This window comes from Balaenoptera borealis (assembly GCF_965194805.1).
Source record: "Balaenoptera borealis genome assembly, chromosome: 15".
NCBI classification, from domain to species: Eukaryota; Metazoa; Chordata; class Mammalia; order Artiodactyla; family Balaenopteridae; genus Balaenoptera; species Balaenoptera borealis.
Genome location: NC_138871.1, coordinates 13,782,360 through 13,800,393, shown reverse-complemented (window position 1 = coordinate 13,800,393; position 18,034 = coordinate 13,782,360). Strand labels below are relative to the sequence as shown.

At 42.0% G+C, this 18,034-nt stretch overlaps 1 protein-coding gene across 8 annotated transcripts in view; it reads left to right on the top strand.

Moving 5' to 3' along the window:
* KDM3A (lysine demethylase 3A) overlaps positions 1 to 18,034 on the top strand; it is a 54,720-nt gene that overhangs the window by 32,575 nt on the left and 4,111 nt on the right. For 5 of the 8 annotated variants that reach the window (XM_082357801.1, XM_082357799.1, XM_082357800.1 and 2 more), the window contains 10 exons: positions 2,780 to 2,994; positions 5,864 to 6,061; positions 6,200 to 6,295; positions 6,676 to 6,803; positions 8,324 to 8,519; positions 9,797 to 9,969; positions 10,362 to 10,598; positions 11,877 to 12,048; positions 14,471 to 14,558; positions 15,553 to 15,683. In XM_082357801.1, coding sequence (XP_082213927.1) covers positions 2,780 to 2,994; positions 5,864 to 6,061; positions 6,200 to 6,295; positions 6,676 to 6,803; positions 8,324 to 8,519; positions 9,797 to 9,969; positions 10,362 to 10,598; positions 11,877 to 12,048; positions 14,471 to 14,558; positions 15,553 to 15,683 — 1,634 coding nt within the window. The remainder of the gene's footprint in view (positions 1 to 2,779; positions 2,995 to 5,863; positions 6,062 to 6,199; positions 6,296 to 6,675; positions 6,804 to 8,323; positions 8,520 to 9,796; positions 9,970 to 10,361; positions 10,599 to 11,876; positions 12,049 to 14,470; positions 14,559 to 15,552; positions 15,684 to 18,034) is intronic. The other 3 variants (XM_082357803.1, XM_082357802.1, XM_082357804.1) reach the window with 2 other exon arrangements.

Genomic DNA, 18,034 nt, shown 5'->3' with positions numbered 1-18,034 from the left:
TGGAGGGGCAGGGCGGCAGCCTGAGGAGCACAGGGCGGCCTGGTGTCTAAAGTTCTATTTTTAAAAGTAACAAACATAGAAAAATTCTGAAGGTTCTAAAAAACCACCACAAATAACTACTGTTAACTTTTCAGTGCATTTTAGTGTTTATGTGGTCATAAAATATATTCAAGCATACCTACTTGGCGTGTTGTATATACTGTTTTTTTTTTTTAATAAATTTATTTATGTATTTATTTTTGGCTTCGTTGGGTCTTTGTTGCTGCACATGGGCTTTCTCTAGTTGCAGTGAGTGGGGGCTACTCTTTGTTGTGGCGCGCGTGCTTCTCATTGCGGTGGCTTCTCTTGTTGCAGTGCATGGGCTCTAGGTGCACGGGCTTCAGTAGTTGTGGCTTGCGGTCTCTAGAGTGCGGGCTCAGTAGTTGTGCACGGGCTTAGTTGCTCCACGGCATGTGAGATCTTCCTGGACCAGGGCTCGAACCTGTGTCCTCTGCATTGGCAGGCGGATTCAAAACCACTGCGCCACCAGGGAAGTCCCTATATACTGTTTTGAATTTTACTTTCTCCAGTGCATACTTTCCCAGTTCGTAATAGGAACCACTCGATCATGTTAACTTTTTTTTGCAAATACTTTTGAATAAGTATGCAAGAACCCATAATAACAGTGTTGGAAAATTCACTTAACCAATTCCCTTGTTGGTGTTAAGATTATTATGTAATTTTTGCCACTAAAAATAATACAGAAATGATCATCAGCTTGTCCACATCTCTGATTATTTATTTTGGAAAGGTTATTGGAAGTGGCATTACTGGGTCAGAAGGTGTGTGTGTTTTAAGGCTTTGATACATAAGTTCTGCCAAATAGCCCTGCATCCATGCCCACTGGCAGGGTTTGAACATTCCTGTCTCCATGTACCTTTGCCAGCCGGTGTATCTTTAAAAAATCTTTTCTGCTTTTATAGGCAAAAACTTTCATTTTTACATTGCTTTTTTTTTTCTTTAAGTCAAATTAATTTTCTTTAAATTCTTCCATCCTGAGTGAAGAGAAAGGTAGCCTTCTGGTCTTTTTGATATATAAATGAGCAGTGTTGTTCTGGGTATAGATGAGCTTTTAGATATCATACATTTTCTCAAAAATCTAGGTAGTTTCAGTCTCAACTAGTTCTAATCATAAACAGCAGTGTTGACTTTAATTTCTTCCTATTCTCCTCTCCTTTAGTTTTATCAAGATTAAAGATTGCTGATGAACTGAATTAAATGCACAGGCATTTTAATGATCAGTAATTATATCTGTGCTGATAACTTTCAGATTCAGGGTTATTTAATGAACAGGAGTTTTTTAGATGGTAGTTTGTCCCATTCATTCCTGAGTAAATTGCAAAAGCACCATGATAATATGTGTGTATAGCATTTAGAGCTGTGATAACTGTTAACAGAAGTCAGTGTATTAGAAACTCAAACTAACTCACTTCTTTGGTAAAAAGACTATCATGGTTGTAAAAGCAAAGCCTTTTTTTTCCTGATGTTTAGAGTGAAGATCGACACTGTCATTAGTCTTATCAAGTTTGTTTCTCATTAAATTCTGCAGATGAAATGGGAGGGGGTAGGGTCTCAGTGGTAAAGCTCAGTTGCCAAATCCTGTTTTCCATCTCCTCCCCATTTGAAATGGCTTCCAAATTTATTTTTTAGAACTATGACTAGCTCTAATTTGGGCTATCAATTAAAAGCTTGCATCTCTCCTTTGGACTCCTAGAAATACATTTGCATCTGTTATGCAACTCCCAGTGTCCTTCCAGTTCATTCTACACAGTTCTGGACAAATGCTTTTTCTAAAGCACAACTTTATGTGTGTCTCGTGGACTCAAAAAAGTTTCGGCAGCTGCCCAATGACTAGCAAAGAAATCAAGGTCCCTGCATTTTTCTTGCAAGGCCAAGCTTAATTATTGTCTCTAACATGAAGTCTTCTTCATATAAGACCCACAAAACTCATAGTCAGCACTTCTTCCTCTGACTCCTGTAAGACTCAATGACTGTTATGATACCTGTCATACCCTACTTCCCTGGGAGTTTTATGTCTACTTCTGTGTCTCCAGCTAGATTGACGTATAATGTTGTGTTTAAATAAGTCCAAAACTATTGCATAGCTTAGAAAAAACGTTGCAGATGTCAAAGATGCTGAAAGAGAATGCTGAGAAAATATTCTGCTTTTTGCTCCACCTTCTTAGGTACTGAGGCCCATCTTAACACTGCCTCTTATTCCAGAAGCTTGCATGGTAATTTGTAGCTGGGATTCCTAAGGGTGTTGAGTACCTCATGGATCTGTATGGTCATGGCTTCAGTGTTGTCTAGGGTTAGCCTTCCCCTCCTGAGCATTATTCTTGAAGCAGTAGTTGTATTCAAATTTGGTCAGATTATTTGTCACCTTCTGTTTGTTATCAGTTTACTTCTGTGGTGACTTGTGATTATTCTTGCTATTAAGTTCCAAGTCAGGCAGGTTCAGTAGCTGTCCTTGAAAATGACATGAGTAGATCTTAGTTCGAGTGTAAAGCACAACTCCCTCTCCCTGCCAACCCCCCATGTCTTTTGGGGGAAAACTTGGAGGTTTTAAAAATCTTTCTATTGATGTTGCCAAGTAGCAATTGGCTGTGATTAGCCATGGAGATTATAGAAAACTGGGAAGGAAATGCTTGATTTAAATACCATTTAAAAAGTAACAACAAGATGTAAATCACTATTTCGTGTACGTAACATCCTTTTTTTATTTTTTCACTCCCTCTAGGTTACAGTTCAACAAACACGGTGTATTGCGGGTAGAAGGCTTCTTAACACCAAACAAGTATGACAGTGAAGCAATTGGCTTGTGGTTGCCTTTAACCAAAAATGTTGTTGGGACTGATTTGGACACGGCAAAGTATATCCTGGCCAACATTGGAGACCACTTCTGTCAAATGGTGATTTCTGAAAAGGAAGCTATGTCAACTATTGAGCCACACAGTAAGAGCATCTCTTAGGGGGTAGGATTTTTCAGTCCAACTCGATTTTTGTTCCTAAATGACACCTAAGTCCTAATTGCATGGATTTCATTTTCACCCAGAAGTGTAGATGACTTTGGTATAATGAAGTTGCATTTTTCCTTTTGTAACAGATTCTGCCTATTGATTTCATCAGAGTCAGTAATCTGTCTGCGGGGTTTGTTTCAGGGCAATTACTAAATTTTTTGTTAAGGTAAAGGTGAGGTGGTGGTGGAATTTGCATAGCCTTATACCAACAAGTGTGGACTCACCAAAAGGGATTTATTTTAAGACAAAGGTTCTTAAGAAAACATTTCAAAGAAGATAATGGACAGGCTGTACCCTAGACCTACTGAATCAGGGTCTGAGGAGGCTGGGACCCAGGCGTGAAAATGGGAACAAGCACAGATGAAAATGATTCTGTTAGAGTCAAGGTTTTCAGGGAAAACTTGGAGGTTCCAGCCGGGTGTGTGCAGTGTCCCCACTCCCTGAGAGCACTCTCACACTAATCTGGCAGCCCAGTCAACCACAGAGATCAGTGTGGGTGACACATTAGAGCCAGACCTCCCTCACGACATCTCAAGGTACGGTGTCGAGGAGGACAGCACACCTCATGTCTGTGTGCCCTTAGAAGTGAGATATCCAGCCAGAAGCACCAAGGGGCATCTATCTTTTTAAGTCTCACACTTCGTTCCATCATTTTATCTTTCCCAAATGGTTGCAAGTTAAAAGTGAAGCCTTTCCATCTCTCTGGTAGATATCTTTTCAGACTTTGCGTAGCCAAATATGTTTCAATATAAGCATCCACACGTACTGATCTTAAGAATTTTGGTTGTAGGTCCCAGGAACTAACTGAAGCTAGCTTAAGCACAAAAATAACTTATTGGATAAGTTTGAACACTGTTATATCTCAGAGTCCAAGGAATGGGAACTGGCATTCCCAGGAGCGGGAATTCAGATCTAGGTGGGGTATGGGATTGTGAGCTCCATGGGCAGCCGGGGTCCTGCTAAAGTGAAGAGCAGCTTTATAATCACTGTTCTGTTGGGGTGGAGACTCTGATAAGTCAAGAATCGTATTAAAGTTGTTTTTCCTATAATCTGTTTAGGACACGTGATACTGGTTTCCCATTTTCAGTAGAGATACAAAAGCTTTCTTCTTATATACTTTTAAGTAAGAGAAGATTTAAAGAAAAGTTCTTAAGTAACTGGTCTAGAGGTAGTATATGAATGACTGGGTTGCAAAAACATTTTTTTGGAATATATTAGTAGCTTCCTGAAGCGGAAGGGCTGTTTTAAGCTACTGATGGTTTTTCTTTGCTCAAGGTGAGTCGTCTGAAAAATGTGTCCTTAAAGATGTAATTGTGATTAACCTTTCCTCCTTGCCTATTATCCTGTTCCCCTTTATTTCCTCTGTGACAAGCTGGTCAGCTGGAGAGAGGAAATCACTGTGAGTGATACTGAAAGATGCCACCACAAGGTGTCGCTAGAGAGGGGGTTGGGGGGTACCCTCTGATCCTGAGATGAGGAAGCGGGTCTCAGCCTTTATACATTTATTCCGTCTTTTCAATGACAAATAATCATTAAATAGGTGGCTAAGAGATCGAAGACTACTCTCTAATAAAACAGTCTAATCCAAGTGACCAAGGTGAAGTTCATAAAATCTCGTCTGTAAAATGCCTGAAGTTCTCTGTATTGTGCACTGAGCTTTTACATTGTAGTCAATGGCAGAGGTTCACTCAGCAGTTGGATTAACTTAAAGCAAACTGAAGTTAGTCATTTCTTTTGTGGACAGTCTGAAGAAAGAAGTAACCACTGACTGGATTAGGAAAAGATGTTCTCCTTAGAACACGAATGTGACAGTATTGATCCTGCCTTGTTCAGGAGAGAGAGAAAGACAGACAGAAAACAGTCTTCTGATCAGCAGACATTGGGCTTTTCTGTGACGCAGGAAAATGTCCTCCCTTTGCTCTTACTCCTTGAAGCTTTCTAATGCCGTATGTGGCACTCCTCCATGGTCGGGGGGTGGGGTACGATTTCCTGCCCAGTCCTGGAAGGCCCCTCCCTTCAGTTTTCAGGGTTTGGCCACTGGAACCGAAGATGCTCCTTCATAGAATTCTTGATTGTGCCTCAGTCTGTTGGCTACTTGGTTAGTGTGAGTCGGTCCTGGGTGCCTGCATCACTCCTGGCTCTAAAAATTGAGTTTCTGACACTGACGCATGGCAGACCTGACTTTGGACCATTGTGCCCCCCGCTAGTTTATGTGCTGCTCCCTTCAGGTTTCCCTCGGCGGCCTGGGGTTTTTAGTGGGCAGTCTGAGTGGTTTCAGGGCATCTGTGAATAACCTGACACTCGACAGTGAAGGTTGGGTTTGTGTATTCGAGTCAGTTTTTTTTTCCTTTGGAGATAGCATGGTCCATGTTGCCTTTAGAGTCTCAGACGGTCTCATGACCCAAAATGTGAAGAACCACTGCTCCTTTATATTTGTGTCTGAACTCCAGCTTGCGTAACCAATGCTGCTTTTTTCATTGACTTACTCAGCAGGACCTACTATGCAGAGCTCCTTGGAGGGTGGGGTGGGGTGTGGGGATAGGGTACAGCCTGAGCAGGGATTCTGCTTGCATGGAGTTTAGTCTCCCAGAGGGAAGTAAAACTGCACCTGACCGCATACAGTGTGAAGAGGCCTGAGTCTGAAGTACAAATACAAGTTGATGGGAGTGCTGAAGGAATCCAGGAGAGCTTCATGGCGGTGGTGGGGGATTTGAGATGGGCTCTGGAGGCTGAACAGTTAATGGGAACTCCAGTGAAAGGGAGGAATGGCATCAACTCCCCTCCCACTTCATGTTTTATTTCAGGAGCCCTCTCGTCCCCAAGACTAAGTGATTTATTGATTTTTGTAGGACAGGTTGCTTGGAAGCGAGCTGTCAAAGGTGTTCGAGAAATGTGTGATGTGTGTGACACCACCATCTTCAACCTGCACTGGGTGTGTCCTCGGTGTGGGTTTGGAGTGTGTGTGGATTGCTATCGGATGAAGAGGAAAAATTGCCAACAGGGTGAGAACTGACTTGACTCTTCTCCAAGCCCCTTATACTCTTAAATTAAGCCTTTCATTGATGTGTGGTTGATGGATTTCTGAAACTTTTGGGACCAGAGTCCATAAAGAGCAATTACTACAAATCAGTTATTTGCAGGTGCTGCCTACAAGACTTTCTCTTGGCTGAGATGTGTGAAGAGTCAGATACATGAACCAGAGAACCTCATGCCTACGCAGATCATTCCTGGAAAAGGTATTTTGTGTGGTGCAATGATTTTCCTTTTCCTGTGTTTTGGGTAGCTCATCGGGGCTGGTAGTTCGGTTTTACTTTGTGTAGTACAATTACTTGCTGACTTTATTTTAGTATGTACCATAAATTGTCGAGAAATGTATTAAGTAATGCCCCCAAACTTTCTGGTAAAGGCCTTGTAAATAGTTTTGTAAAAGGAAAGAAAATGGCACATTTGGGGCAAGGCATACTTAGGATGTAAAGGGGGGAGTGTAAGCACCCTAAAAAAAAAATGCTGCTAAAAAAAGTTATCCTGTTAGAAATATAAGCTTTTGCTTTGTAATGTTGAGGTTGAAAGTACCTAATATCCTTGTTCAGATGTTTGCCTGTACCCTTTTTTTTAGCCCTCTATGATGTTGGAGACATTGTTCATTCTGTAAGAGCAAAATGGGGAATAAAGGCAAACTGTCCCTGTTCAAACAGGCAGTTCAAACTCCTTTCAAAGCCAGCCTCAAAGGAAGACATAAAACAGGTATTACTGTTTATGCTAGATTCACCATCCTTGTGATTGTTGTCTGTCTGTTTTCAAAAAACCCAAGGATTTCTATAGTGTATTTGAAAGGAACATGGGGAGAGCTGTCAGTGGAAAGAGATAGTTCATGTGGTTCATGTGATACTTTATAGACCCATTCTCAAGTTTCACATTATTTTTGTGGACCTCATTTGTAGCCTCTTTTAGTAGGCTTTTAATTTTGTTCCTTGAAAAAGCAAAAACCTTTTCTATTATAGTCTACCTAATAAGTTGCTGTCAAATTTGTATAGGTTCTTTAACTTCTCATGTTTTACACAGTAAAAATTATTCAGATAAGCTTTAAAATTTTTTTAATTATTAAATATGTTTTACCTATAATATATATGAAGAATTGAAGGAAATAATACTGAAACAAACCTTTATGTAGCTCTCACTCCACATAAAAAATGTACATTTCCTTGGTGCTCACATGCCTCTTCCTGGTGACATTCCCTTAACCTTCACCATCTCATCTACCCCCCAGCTGTCTCCCTTTTTCTTCCTCACCCCAGTAATCATTATCCCACATTGTTTTTAGTAGTCAGAAATTATTTTAAATTTTTATAAAGCTGTGGTGTTGAAGGCAGCATAGGTAGAAGAGTTTTGATCTTTGTAGTCAGGACTGAATTTGAATTCTTTTTCTGCCACTTTCCAGTTGTATAACTTTGGCTCAGATGAACTCATGTATATATGCTTCAGCTTCCTCATCAGTAATAGAGGAATAGTAAACAGTGCTGGTAATTGGGCATCACAGAATTATATCACATGTAAAGTGAGGGCCTGGACCACAACAGGAATTTGACCCTCCTTTTTCCTTCTTATGTATGTATAAACGCACTAGCTGAGTTGTCAAGGCAGTTTTTTAAGTAATAGGAAAATAAGGTGTGTTCTGTCTGTCCAGTTTTTGTTGTTCTTGTTCAGTTTATGTTTTGAATTCTTTTTAGGGCTGTTCATCAATTTTTAAAGCCTACTACACTATGCTAAATCAAAAGAGCATTTTCTTTTTTCTGCATCCCATTTCCTTCTGAATTCACAGCTGTATTTCCTACCTTGCCTCATTTATTCGTTCACTCACTCAGCCACTGGGTTTTGAGTGCCTATTCATGATACAGGGGTGAGTTCACAGGGGAGATGGGCACAAACTGGGCGTTTTAAAGCAACATGGTGAACGCAGTGATAGGGATATGAACGAGCATGAGGGGGGATACGAGGGTGGGGGTGGATGTCCTGCTGTATTTACATTCTTCACTTACATCTTATATTTTTACTAGTAATACTTGAAAGCTAAAAGGTTAAAATCTCTCCTACATAGTTCTGCTCTATTGTCGAGAGATTACTGCAGTGGTGGTGATGTCCAGGGCTATTAGGTGGTTTTGTTTTGGATATTTCTCTCTTACTGGTGAGCAGTTAGGGGAGAAGGTAAGAAAAGGGAAACGTAATTTTTCAGCTCGTGGAAGATTCTCCTTCTGTACTCACCACAGACTTCCTTGGTTGGAGAAAAATCGACTCTTGGTGCCGTGCTCCAGCAGAACCCCTCGGTGCTGGAGCCCGTGGCTGTAGGTGGGGAGGCTGCGTCCAAGCCGGCCAGCAGCGTGAAGCCTGCCTGCCCAGCCAGCACATCTCCTTTGAACTGGCTGGCAGACCTGACCAGCGGCAATGTCAACAAGGAAAACAAGGGTGAGTGTTTCCTGCCTTCCTGAGAACTTCCGTCTGTTCCCAGAGGGTCCTGGCAGCCTTAGTTATGGTGAGAACAGAGTGGTTAGAAGTAGTGTGGAGTGGAAAGTGGTTCCCTGTAGCCACCCTGAGACCTGACACAAATGCAGCGCCGGAGAGAACTTCTGCTTACGATAGAACTCTAGGTAAGGCTGAGATTGTGTTTGGCAAGAGTGGAGTGGGCTGAGACGTGTGTGTTTTAATAGTGATTTTTGCCTTTCTGCCTTTAACCCTGTGTATATTTCCTATTTTGTCTAAGTTGCAACGTTCTGGCTTCAGCTTTATTTTTCTCATCTGTGCTGTTGTCTCAGGATGCTTGATGATAGTATAAAGAACATGGGTTTGGAATCAGGTAGTTAGATTAGGATTTTGGTGATTCTGCTTTCTGGCTGTGTTACAAAGAAAGGAAAATTGCAGATCAGTTTCTTTCATGCAAAGATCCTAAACAACATCTCAGTGAATAGAATTTAGCACTATAAATAAAGGAATCATACAGGGTGACCAAGCAGAGCTTCAGAAATGCAGCTGTAGTTTTAACATTAAAAAAGCGGGGGAAAAGTCACGTGAAGAGATACAGGAAGAGAGTAAAATTCAAAGCCTATTTATAATTTTTTTTTAAAAACCTTAAATTAGGAATAGAAGGGAACGCCCTTAATCTAATGAGTTTCTACGATAAAACTAACAGCAAACATCCTAAATTGTGATTGAATTTTTTAATTGGTTGAATAATTTTTAACAGTTTCCCTCTGTGTTCAGGCATGAGAGAAGGATTCCTGCTTTCACTCTTTCATTAAACATTGTATTGGAAGTTCTGGCTATTTAAGTCAGTAAGGTAAACAAAGAGATGTTAGAATTGGAAAGAAAGGGATATAACTGTTGATATTTGTAAGCAATCTAATTATACATGGGAAAAGTCTTAAGAGAATCTGTGTTTGTAAACATATCTATCAGGGTTGATAATTACAATGTTAATTTACTAAAATAAATTGTATTTTGTATACTAGGAACAAACAAATAAAAAATGCAGTTTACCATAGTATCACCTTAGATATTGGATATTTATTTTTTTAATAGCAGTTGGAAATCCATGTCTAAATCAGTAATGTCATTTATCCTCTTAAGTTTTTTTGGTTCTAGTAAATGAAAACCAAGTTCCAAAGTAATTCCGTCAATAGAAGACTAGTAAGGGATTTGCCTTTTCAGAATGCTTTTCCATCTGGATGTTTTTGATTTGTTTTTAGAAAAACAACCAACGATGCCAATTTTAAAGAATGAAATCAAATGCCTTCCACCCCTACCTCCCTTGAGCAAATCCAACACAGTCCTCCACACCTTTAACAGCACAATTTTGACACCTGTAAGCAACAACAATTCTGGTTTCCTCCGAAATCTCTTGAATTCCTCTGCAGGAAAGGTACGCATTTGTTTTACTGTTTATTACTCCACCTTGTAAAGATGAATTGGAGTTAGAGTAGGGAGAAACTGAAATAGAAAGTAGAAAGAAGGATGAGTCCCATGCTTTCCTTCGTGGGTACAGAGGCTGTGTCGTTGGCACATGGGCTTCACATGGTTAGAATTCTGGGCTGGGTCATTTTCACCTGTTAACACTTTTTCCTGTACCCGCTTCTGAGAGTTGTGATGTCAGGTAGAGGAAGAGGACTTACCTTTTTGAGGGTAAGATTCTTTCGTGGCTTAGATTCTGTCCTGGATATGTAATGTATACTCATCCTACCATAATAGGAATGGGTTTTTTGATGGTAGGGAATGACATATTTAAGGCTCGTGGGTTTTTTTTTTCAAATTCAGACAGAAAATGGACTGAAGAATACACCAAAAATCCTTGATGACATCTTTGCCTCTTTGGTGCAAAATAAGACTTGCTCCGATTTATCTAAGCGGCCGCAAGGACTGACCATCAAGCCCAGCATCCTGGGCTTTGACACTCCTCACTACTGGCTGTGTGATAGTCGCCTGCTGTGCCTGCAAGATCCCAACAACAAGAGCAACTGGAATGTGTTTAGGGAGTGCTGGAAGCAAGGGCAGGTAAGCGGGGCCTCTGCTTTCCAACCCACTTCACACCCCCTTCTTGGTGCCTTTGGTAGACTCCTGACGACCCCCCCGTCCCCTCCCACTTCCTGGATTATAAATGGCATATACTTTATCTCTTTTTATTGTTTACTGTGCATACCATTAGAGCAGAGTGTGGCTATGAGTCTTATTTCTTACCGCAGACATTCCTGAGCTGTATTCTCTGATGAGGTTTTGATTGCTTCCAACCAGTCATCCTTGGATTTTTGATGAGAGCATTCTGGGCTCTTGGTGATTCTTGTGTGATAAACCTCAATAGGAGAAGTGGGAATATGACTAAGGCTGGTGGGGTTTGGGGGATTAGACAAAATAGGATAAAAATGAGGCATCCCTCTTCCATTAATTAGAACCTTGTGCTGAAGACAGTTTTAGGTGGCCCTGAGCCATGTGGTGTCAACCTGGAATTGGTGTGTAGTCTCCCAAGGGAAGGAGCCTGCTTTTTAAAGGGCAGTGATGTTCAGTCTTAAGGTTCGGGTGATAGTTTAGGAGATGCATGGCTTCGTAGACCTGCTCCACTGCTTTCTTGTTTTGGTTTATGTTTTCTGGATCTTTGTCTTCTCTTCTGGGCCACATGGAGTCCTCACTAAAGGAACACTTTGCTCTTGGACAAGGCCAGGACTTGGGGAATTGTCAAATAGAAAAATGTATGTATTTAACCAAAAAAAAAATTATTTTTTTCAGTCCTGTGTTCTAACAAGATTTGCTCACGATGACAATGACAGACCGAATACAGTCCACCAGCATGTTTTGTTTAGATTAGATAATGTTTTTTAAAAGTTGAACTTGTTGCCAATATTTTAGTCAGGTTCTTTCACATAAAGATCAGGATTTCGGGCTTGTCTTGGATAACCAAAAGACGTGGCAATCCAGGGCCCTGTTCCTGCCTGGTAACAATAGGCTGCAGGCCAGAGGCAGCATCCTCTTTGGACAGGGCGCTCTCGCTGCCTTTGTCTCTGCTTCACATCCCCTGCCTAGCCCTGAGCCTTGGCATTGGTGTTCTGTGAGTAGTGGGATCTGAGTTGGGAGGTGTGATCCTTGCTCTTAGAAGCTCACTAGTGTAGTTTGAGGGGTGTGTGTAGCAGGTGACTCAGGGGACTAAGCTGTCACTTTGGGATCTGAGACTGAGGACCAGCCACAGAGAAACACATCAGCAGCTGTTTGAGGAAGGGCTGCCTCGGGTGAAGGGACGGAGCTGGGGGAGTTCAAACTAAAGTCTTCGTTCTCTCCCCTTAGCCAGTGATGGTGTCCGGAGTGCATCATAAACTGAACACTGAACTTTGGAAACCGGAATCCTTCAGGAAAGAGTTTGGAAATCAGGAAGTTGACCTTGTTAATTGCAGAACCAATGAAATCATCACAGGAGCCACAGTAGGAGACTTCTGGGATGGATTTGAAGATGTTCCGAGTATGTATTAAAGACCTTTTAAGGGGGTTGAGGATGTGAAAGGAGGGGGCACGGGAGTAGCGGCAGCGACAGCATTTTCTATGACTCTGGAGTTTAAAATCAGTGTCTTATCTCCTCTTCCCCTTTCTTTTTACAAAGTTTATGCTTTTGAACTGAGGCAAATTCGCTTTGTAGCTCCTTAGAGAGTGAGGTTTTAGTCACCTCTTCTTCAGGTGGCTCCAGGTCTGTCCTGTGACAGAAATGTGCCCAAGGGGAGGGGAGCACAGAGCCAGGGCTTGTGACTCAAAGCTGGTGGTTTTATATCGCCTCTTTATTTTTAAAAAATTTTAATTATGTTTAACAAGATAAGTAGAACTGAACGTGCCAGAGAACGTGAATCCGTTTAACGCAGGTTATCCTGGTCACTGCCTGCTTCACCTGGACGAGGGGCGATGGTGGTGGTAAGGAGGCGTGAGTGTCTGGTGCTGAGCTTGGGCCCTTTCCGTGGACCGGCCAGTCAGTAAACTGTTTCCAAGAACCGCTTCATCAGCACAGGCACCTGGCCTCATGCTGCCACCCCCACTGGAGGGCTTGGCCAGTTCATTCTTATTGGACTCAATAATTCAACTTTGCTCATTTATCATTCTCATTCTTTTACGACATAGTTTTACCTTGTAATCTCCTTCTTCCTTATTTCCCATTACCCACGTTTACAGGTTATGGCCCATACTTTCAACGAACTTTAGAACAAAGGTATAGCTAACTCTAAGTAGGGCATGATGGGGGTTTCCACACGTAGATGTTAGGATTGAGTTTCAGCTGTAAGATGTTTACGTGGGGATCAACGTCTGTGAAGTGGAGGAGGAGGAAGCAGGACTGGGCTGGAGAAGGAGCTGGCTGCGGCATAGGCTCAGCGGAGCCTCCGCCAGTCTGGCAGGGAGCTCTGGAGCAGGCATCGCCTCTCATTGTCTCAGATTGGGCTGAAGTGGGGAAAGTCGGGGCCTTTATCCCCTCACCTCCCTCGGTCTCCAGGTGCCGGTGCCCCAGGGAGGGCGTGACCTGGCAGGACGGCTCTCTGCAGCTGACGCAGACCCCGAAGCTGTGTCTGGGCAGCAGGTCCTTTGAAAGGGGATCGAGGGGCACACATACTACAGTGTGCTTTCCAGTTAGGCGTGGGTTCAAATCCTGACTCTTGATATGTACTTGCTGTGTACGTGAGCTTGGTAATTGCATTTTTCTGGGGGCTCACACTTCCTCATGCCTGCAAATGGTTAAGGCAGCCCAGAGGCCACCGCAGCCTGCCTCTTGCATACTGATGATTCTGCTGCCCAGACCCCCAGTACCCCACCCACGCTGAGACGCCACTGGTGTCCTGCACATACACTGTACCCGTATTTTCCTGTGTTTCTTGTCTCCTGGAGTGTGCACCTGTTCAAACTAGGTTATGGGACTCGGTTGACTGTAGGACACTATACAGATGTTAGTCCTCATGAATATAAGGTTTGAAACTCGGTTCCAGTTTCAGTTCTGCTGTTTAATTTCAGTAGCTGGACAGCCTCAGGCATCTGTCAGTTTCCTCATCCAAAAGTAGAAATATTAAATAGTGCCAAATCTTGCTGGGATGTCGGATTTAGTTGTAAGGACTAAATGGTTAAAACACTGAGCAGAGACTGGAACACAGAAAGAAGTGAAATAATAGTTACCATTGCTGTTAATCATAATCGTCAACATATTTTTTTCAATTAGAGCTCCTTGGTTCTTGGTTCCTTCACATTACCTGCAGTGGGTAACTGCGCTATTACAAGAAAATAGTTCTGACTAAACCCTGTATGTGTCACCTAGAAGATGGGGAGGCGGGGGAAAGTGGGCCCTATTAGCCCTAGTTGTCTCTGGACAGGACATCAGGTAGCTTCAGTCTCTCTGAGCAAAGTAAGTCATTTCTATTTCATGCTGGCCTCAGAAAACTGGGTTTTCTAAAATCTGTGGTGCTTTGATTGTTAAATTGCTGTTTGTTAGTTGGGGAGCTGCTCAGTTCTTCTAGAACACTGTATAGGAGGAGATTGGATCTGTCAAAACACCGCCTGTGTGGAATAGAAAGAAGGGAGTGGCTGAAATCTCAAAGAAGGAGTAGCAGTTGAATAATCATTTAGAAAAGGCAGGGCTGTAACACAAACTAGTTGGTGATCTTCATTTTGCTACCCCTTGCTGCTTCCTGGGTATGAATGGATTTCTTGGCACTGTAGAAATAAAATGATTGGCCATTTGCAGGAGGGGAATATTAAAGAAAAATAATATTTGTATATCAAATGTGTCAGGTTATGAAGATCTTGCAGAGATAAGTTTTATTTGCATTGTTAAGGCTTAAAGTGCTAATTTGCCATTGATTTTGGTCTGTTTCCGAGTTATGAATAGTAGCAATTCAGTAATTCTGGTTCCCTTGCAGACCGCTTGAAAAATGAAAAAGAGCCCATGGTGTTGAAACTTAAGGACTGGCCACCAGGAGAAGATTTTCGAGATATGATGCCCTCCAGGTACGATTATGGGGAGGGGGAGAGATGATCCTGTCCTTGACTTGGTAGGATGAATTTTTTTTGAGGTGGTGAGATGAAGTTACTGACTTTTAAATCTGGCTCACTAGTGAAAACTCCACGCATTTCCGCTGTAGTGCTCCGCCAGAGAAGAGGCCGGCTCAGACGTGCACGCACTGATTTGGAGGCAGGAGTGAGATCAGACATGCTGGGGTTGGGTATCATACAGTGATATCATTGCTTTAGACAAGACAGCGGAATTGCTAGATCCATTTTCCTGAATTGAGCTTGAACCTTGCAGAGAATCCTCAGAACTAATGAATAATATATCCCTTAATGTTACTTCTTATCATCAGGAATTTGTTTTTCAGATCTTCTGTCTGCAGTATTCTAGATCATTTTGATATATATGTGTGTTGTAGGAGAGAAAGAAGATGTCTTTGTTCATAAGCACTATAATTCTAATCTTAAATGTTGGTTTTTTTAAATTTATTTTTTATTGAAGTATAGTTGAATTACAGTGTTGTGTTAATTACTGCCGTACAGCAAAGTGACTCAGTTATACACATCTATACACTCTTTTTTAATATTCTTTTCCATTATGGTTTATCACAGGATATTGAATATAGTTCCCTGTGCTATACAGTAGGACCTTGTTGTTGTTTATCCATTCTATATATACCAGTTTGCATTTACTAATCCCAAACTACCACTCCTACCCTTTCCCAACCCCCTCCCCCTTGGCAACCACCAGTCTATTCTCTATGTCCCTGATTCTGTTTCTGTTTTATAGATAGGTTCATTTGTATCATATTTTAGAATCCACATATAAGTGATACCATATGCTAATCTTAAATGTTGTTAATGATAGCTATCTCCATCTTCACGAGCACAGATATTTTTGTTGTTCCTTTTGGTATAGAAGGAACAAATCAAATCCCACGATATATTAGAAACATAAGCTTATTTTGCAAATTTCATGGTTCTCTTGTCCTAGGTTTGATGATCTGATGGCCAACATTCCACTGCCTGAGTACACAAGGAGAGATGGCAAACTGAACTTGGCCTCAAGGCTGCCAAACTACTTTGTTAGGCCAGATCTGGGTCCCAAGATGTATAATGCTTATGGTAAGGAAGAAGTGGCTCACTTGAAAAAATTATTACAGAAGTAAGGCAAGTCAGAATGTTTGGAACATTGATTTTTGGGGAGGGAGAGATGGAAAACATCTATAATCCTAACCCTTAACACAGCAGTAGTCTTCATTTTTGCATATTTCCTTTCACTCCTTGGTCACGTGTATGTATATTTCCATTTCATAGTTGCAGTCATAGGGCATAGGCCATTTAAAAAGTTTCTCCTACACCTAATGTTACACAGTAAAATCTTTACATGTTGCTTAATGGTTTTCAGTGTGATCGTTTTTAACGGTTGCATGGTACATAATTGAATGAATGTAATTTTATTAATTGTTTTAATGTTGCCGGACGTTTAGGTCAGTCTGCTAGCATTCCAGCTGTTTCAGCAACTGCTTCTCTTAAATTCAGTGTTCTGTGTTGGTGGGTAGTAGTTAGTTACTTAAGTTAGTACTGAAAACACCCTTAGAATTGTATTTCTCCGATTTATTTCCTTCCTCCCATAATGATCCCAGCTCCAGTCTCTCAGACTTGAGGGTGGCAAGCCAGAGTCTTTGGCATCTTTGCCATGTTCTCCAGATGCTGTTGGGAGAGGGAGGAGCTTGGACCTCAGCCCCTGACTTCTTCTGTTCCGGTGGAGTTGGCCCAGGGAACCACCTGGAGTGAGGTCAGGGAACATTCCAAGAGGGGAGTTTACCTCGGGAAGTTCCCACAGTCTAGATGCCCAGGATGTTCCCTTCCCCTGAGCCCTTCAAAGAAGCTGGATGGCTGGGACTTCGGGGCATATTCTGTTCACAGTGAAGATTTGCAATGAATTTACGTAAATGGAAGCATTTTTCCACTAAAGCAAGTGGTGTAATGTTGCATAGTGATTATCCATGCCTTATAGAAATTATGCAGCTTTATAGGGTAGAAGTGGTTATCTGAGAAGTTTTCAAAATAAATAGTCTGCTTGGTTTAAATGGCTTGACAGCAGCTCTTTTCCTCCTAGATACCAATAGATAGAGGGCAGTGTTACTCTCTACTAGCTTTTCCTATCAAAATTGTTCCCGTTCAGAGTAAGCAGTTAGGGGTTGAAAATAAAGAAAACGTGTTCATTTTCAAACCCCTCACACCTTATCATAAACTGCTCTTTAGCAGTCGTTTTTCAGAAGTTGGGTGACTGAGCTGTGACTCCTCCACAGACAACGTGGGGTGAAAGGCTCTTTGGAAAGACCACATAGTCACCCTCTCTCCAGCTCCAGCTCCAGCACCAGTTTTACACATGGGGACCAGGACTTCAGGACGATAGAGGGGACGGTGACCTGATCAGGATATCCAAGGGGCATCTAGTAGCAGGTCCGGGAGGAGGACTTAAGTCTCCTAATTTCTAGGCTTGACCCAGCCTCCAACCCCAGTACTCTGTCACCCAGCAGCCCCTACTGTGTCAGCTTGTGTCCTTTTCATAAAAGTCCATGGTGTGTTTTGTTTCAGGATTTTCTATTTTCTGGGAATCCTTTCCCTGGGACCGTTGTTTTTGGTTCCGTCTGAGTTCAGGCTCTCTCAGTTTAGAGACTGGTTTCATCAGTGTGCAGTCACCCGTAGCTGGGATTGGCTGGACTTTGGGCTGATGGCTGGGTAGGTGTCATTTCCTTCCTCTTTTGCGGAACACTTTTTACTCAGTTTGGCAACGGCCAAACGAGCAAGCAGCTTCTGGCGAGGCTCTGAGACTTGCTCACCTTTCCTCACTCCTCCCAGCTCCATCTCCTTCCTTCTGCCCCCAGTGTTAACCAACATCCTGAAGTTTGTGTTTATCATTTCCTTACATTTATAGTTTTACCATATATGGTTGTGTTCCTGCAGAATATCCTTTAGTATTTAACCTGCTTTTGAGCTTTATATAAATGGAATCAGACTTCTGGATATTCCTCCGTGCTGTCGTGGATAACTGTTCATTTCATTCATTTGCCTTCTATCTTGTTAGTTGCTTTTTTCTCTTCTCAGATTTTACTTGTTCATTTTTTACTATAGAAAATTTTCCAAATGCACTGAAAACGTGAGAGTCCAGGACAGTGACTTCCCCTGTACTCATCCCCCAGTTACAACAGCTCTCAGGTTCTTTTCCATAATTGTTTCCTTATTTCCTCCCTTTATATTTTTCCTTTACTATTTTAAAGGAAATCTCATATATCCTATGATTTTTGTCCAATATCTGTTGCTTTACATCCTCCTAGGGCTGATATTTCAGCAAACTGGAAAGAAAGGACAGTGCAGCTGAGCCCTAGGGCCATGGTCCGCGGTTGAAATGATAAGGTCCCCTCTCCTGTGTATAGCTGCTCCTAAACCACAGGCCCCTGCAAGCTAGA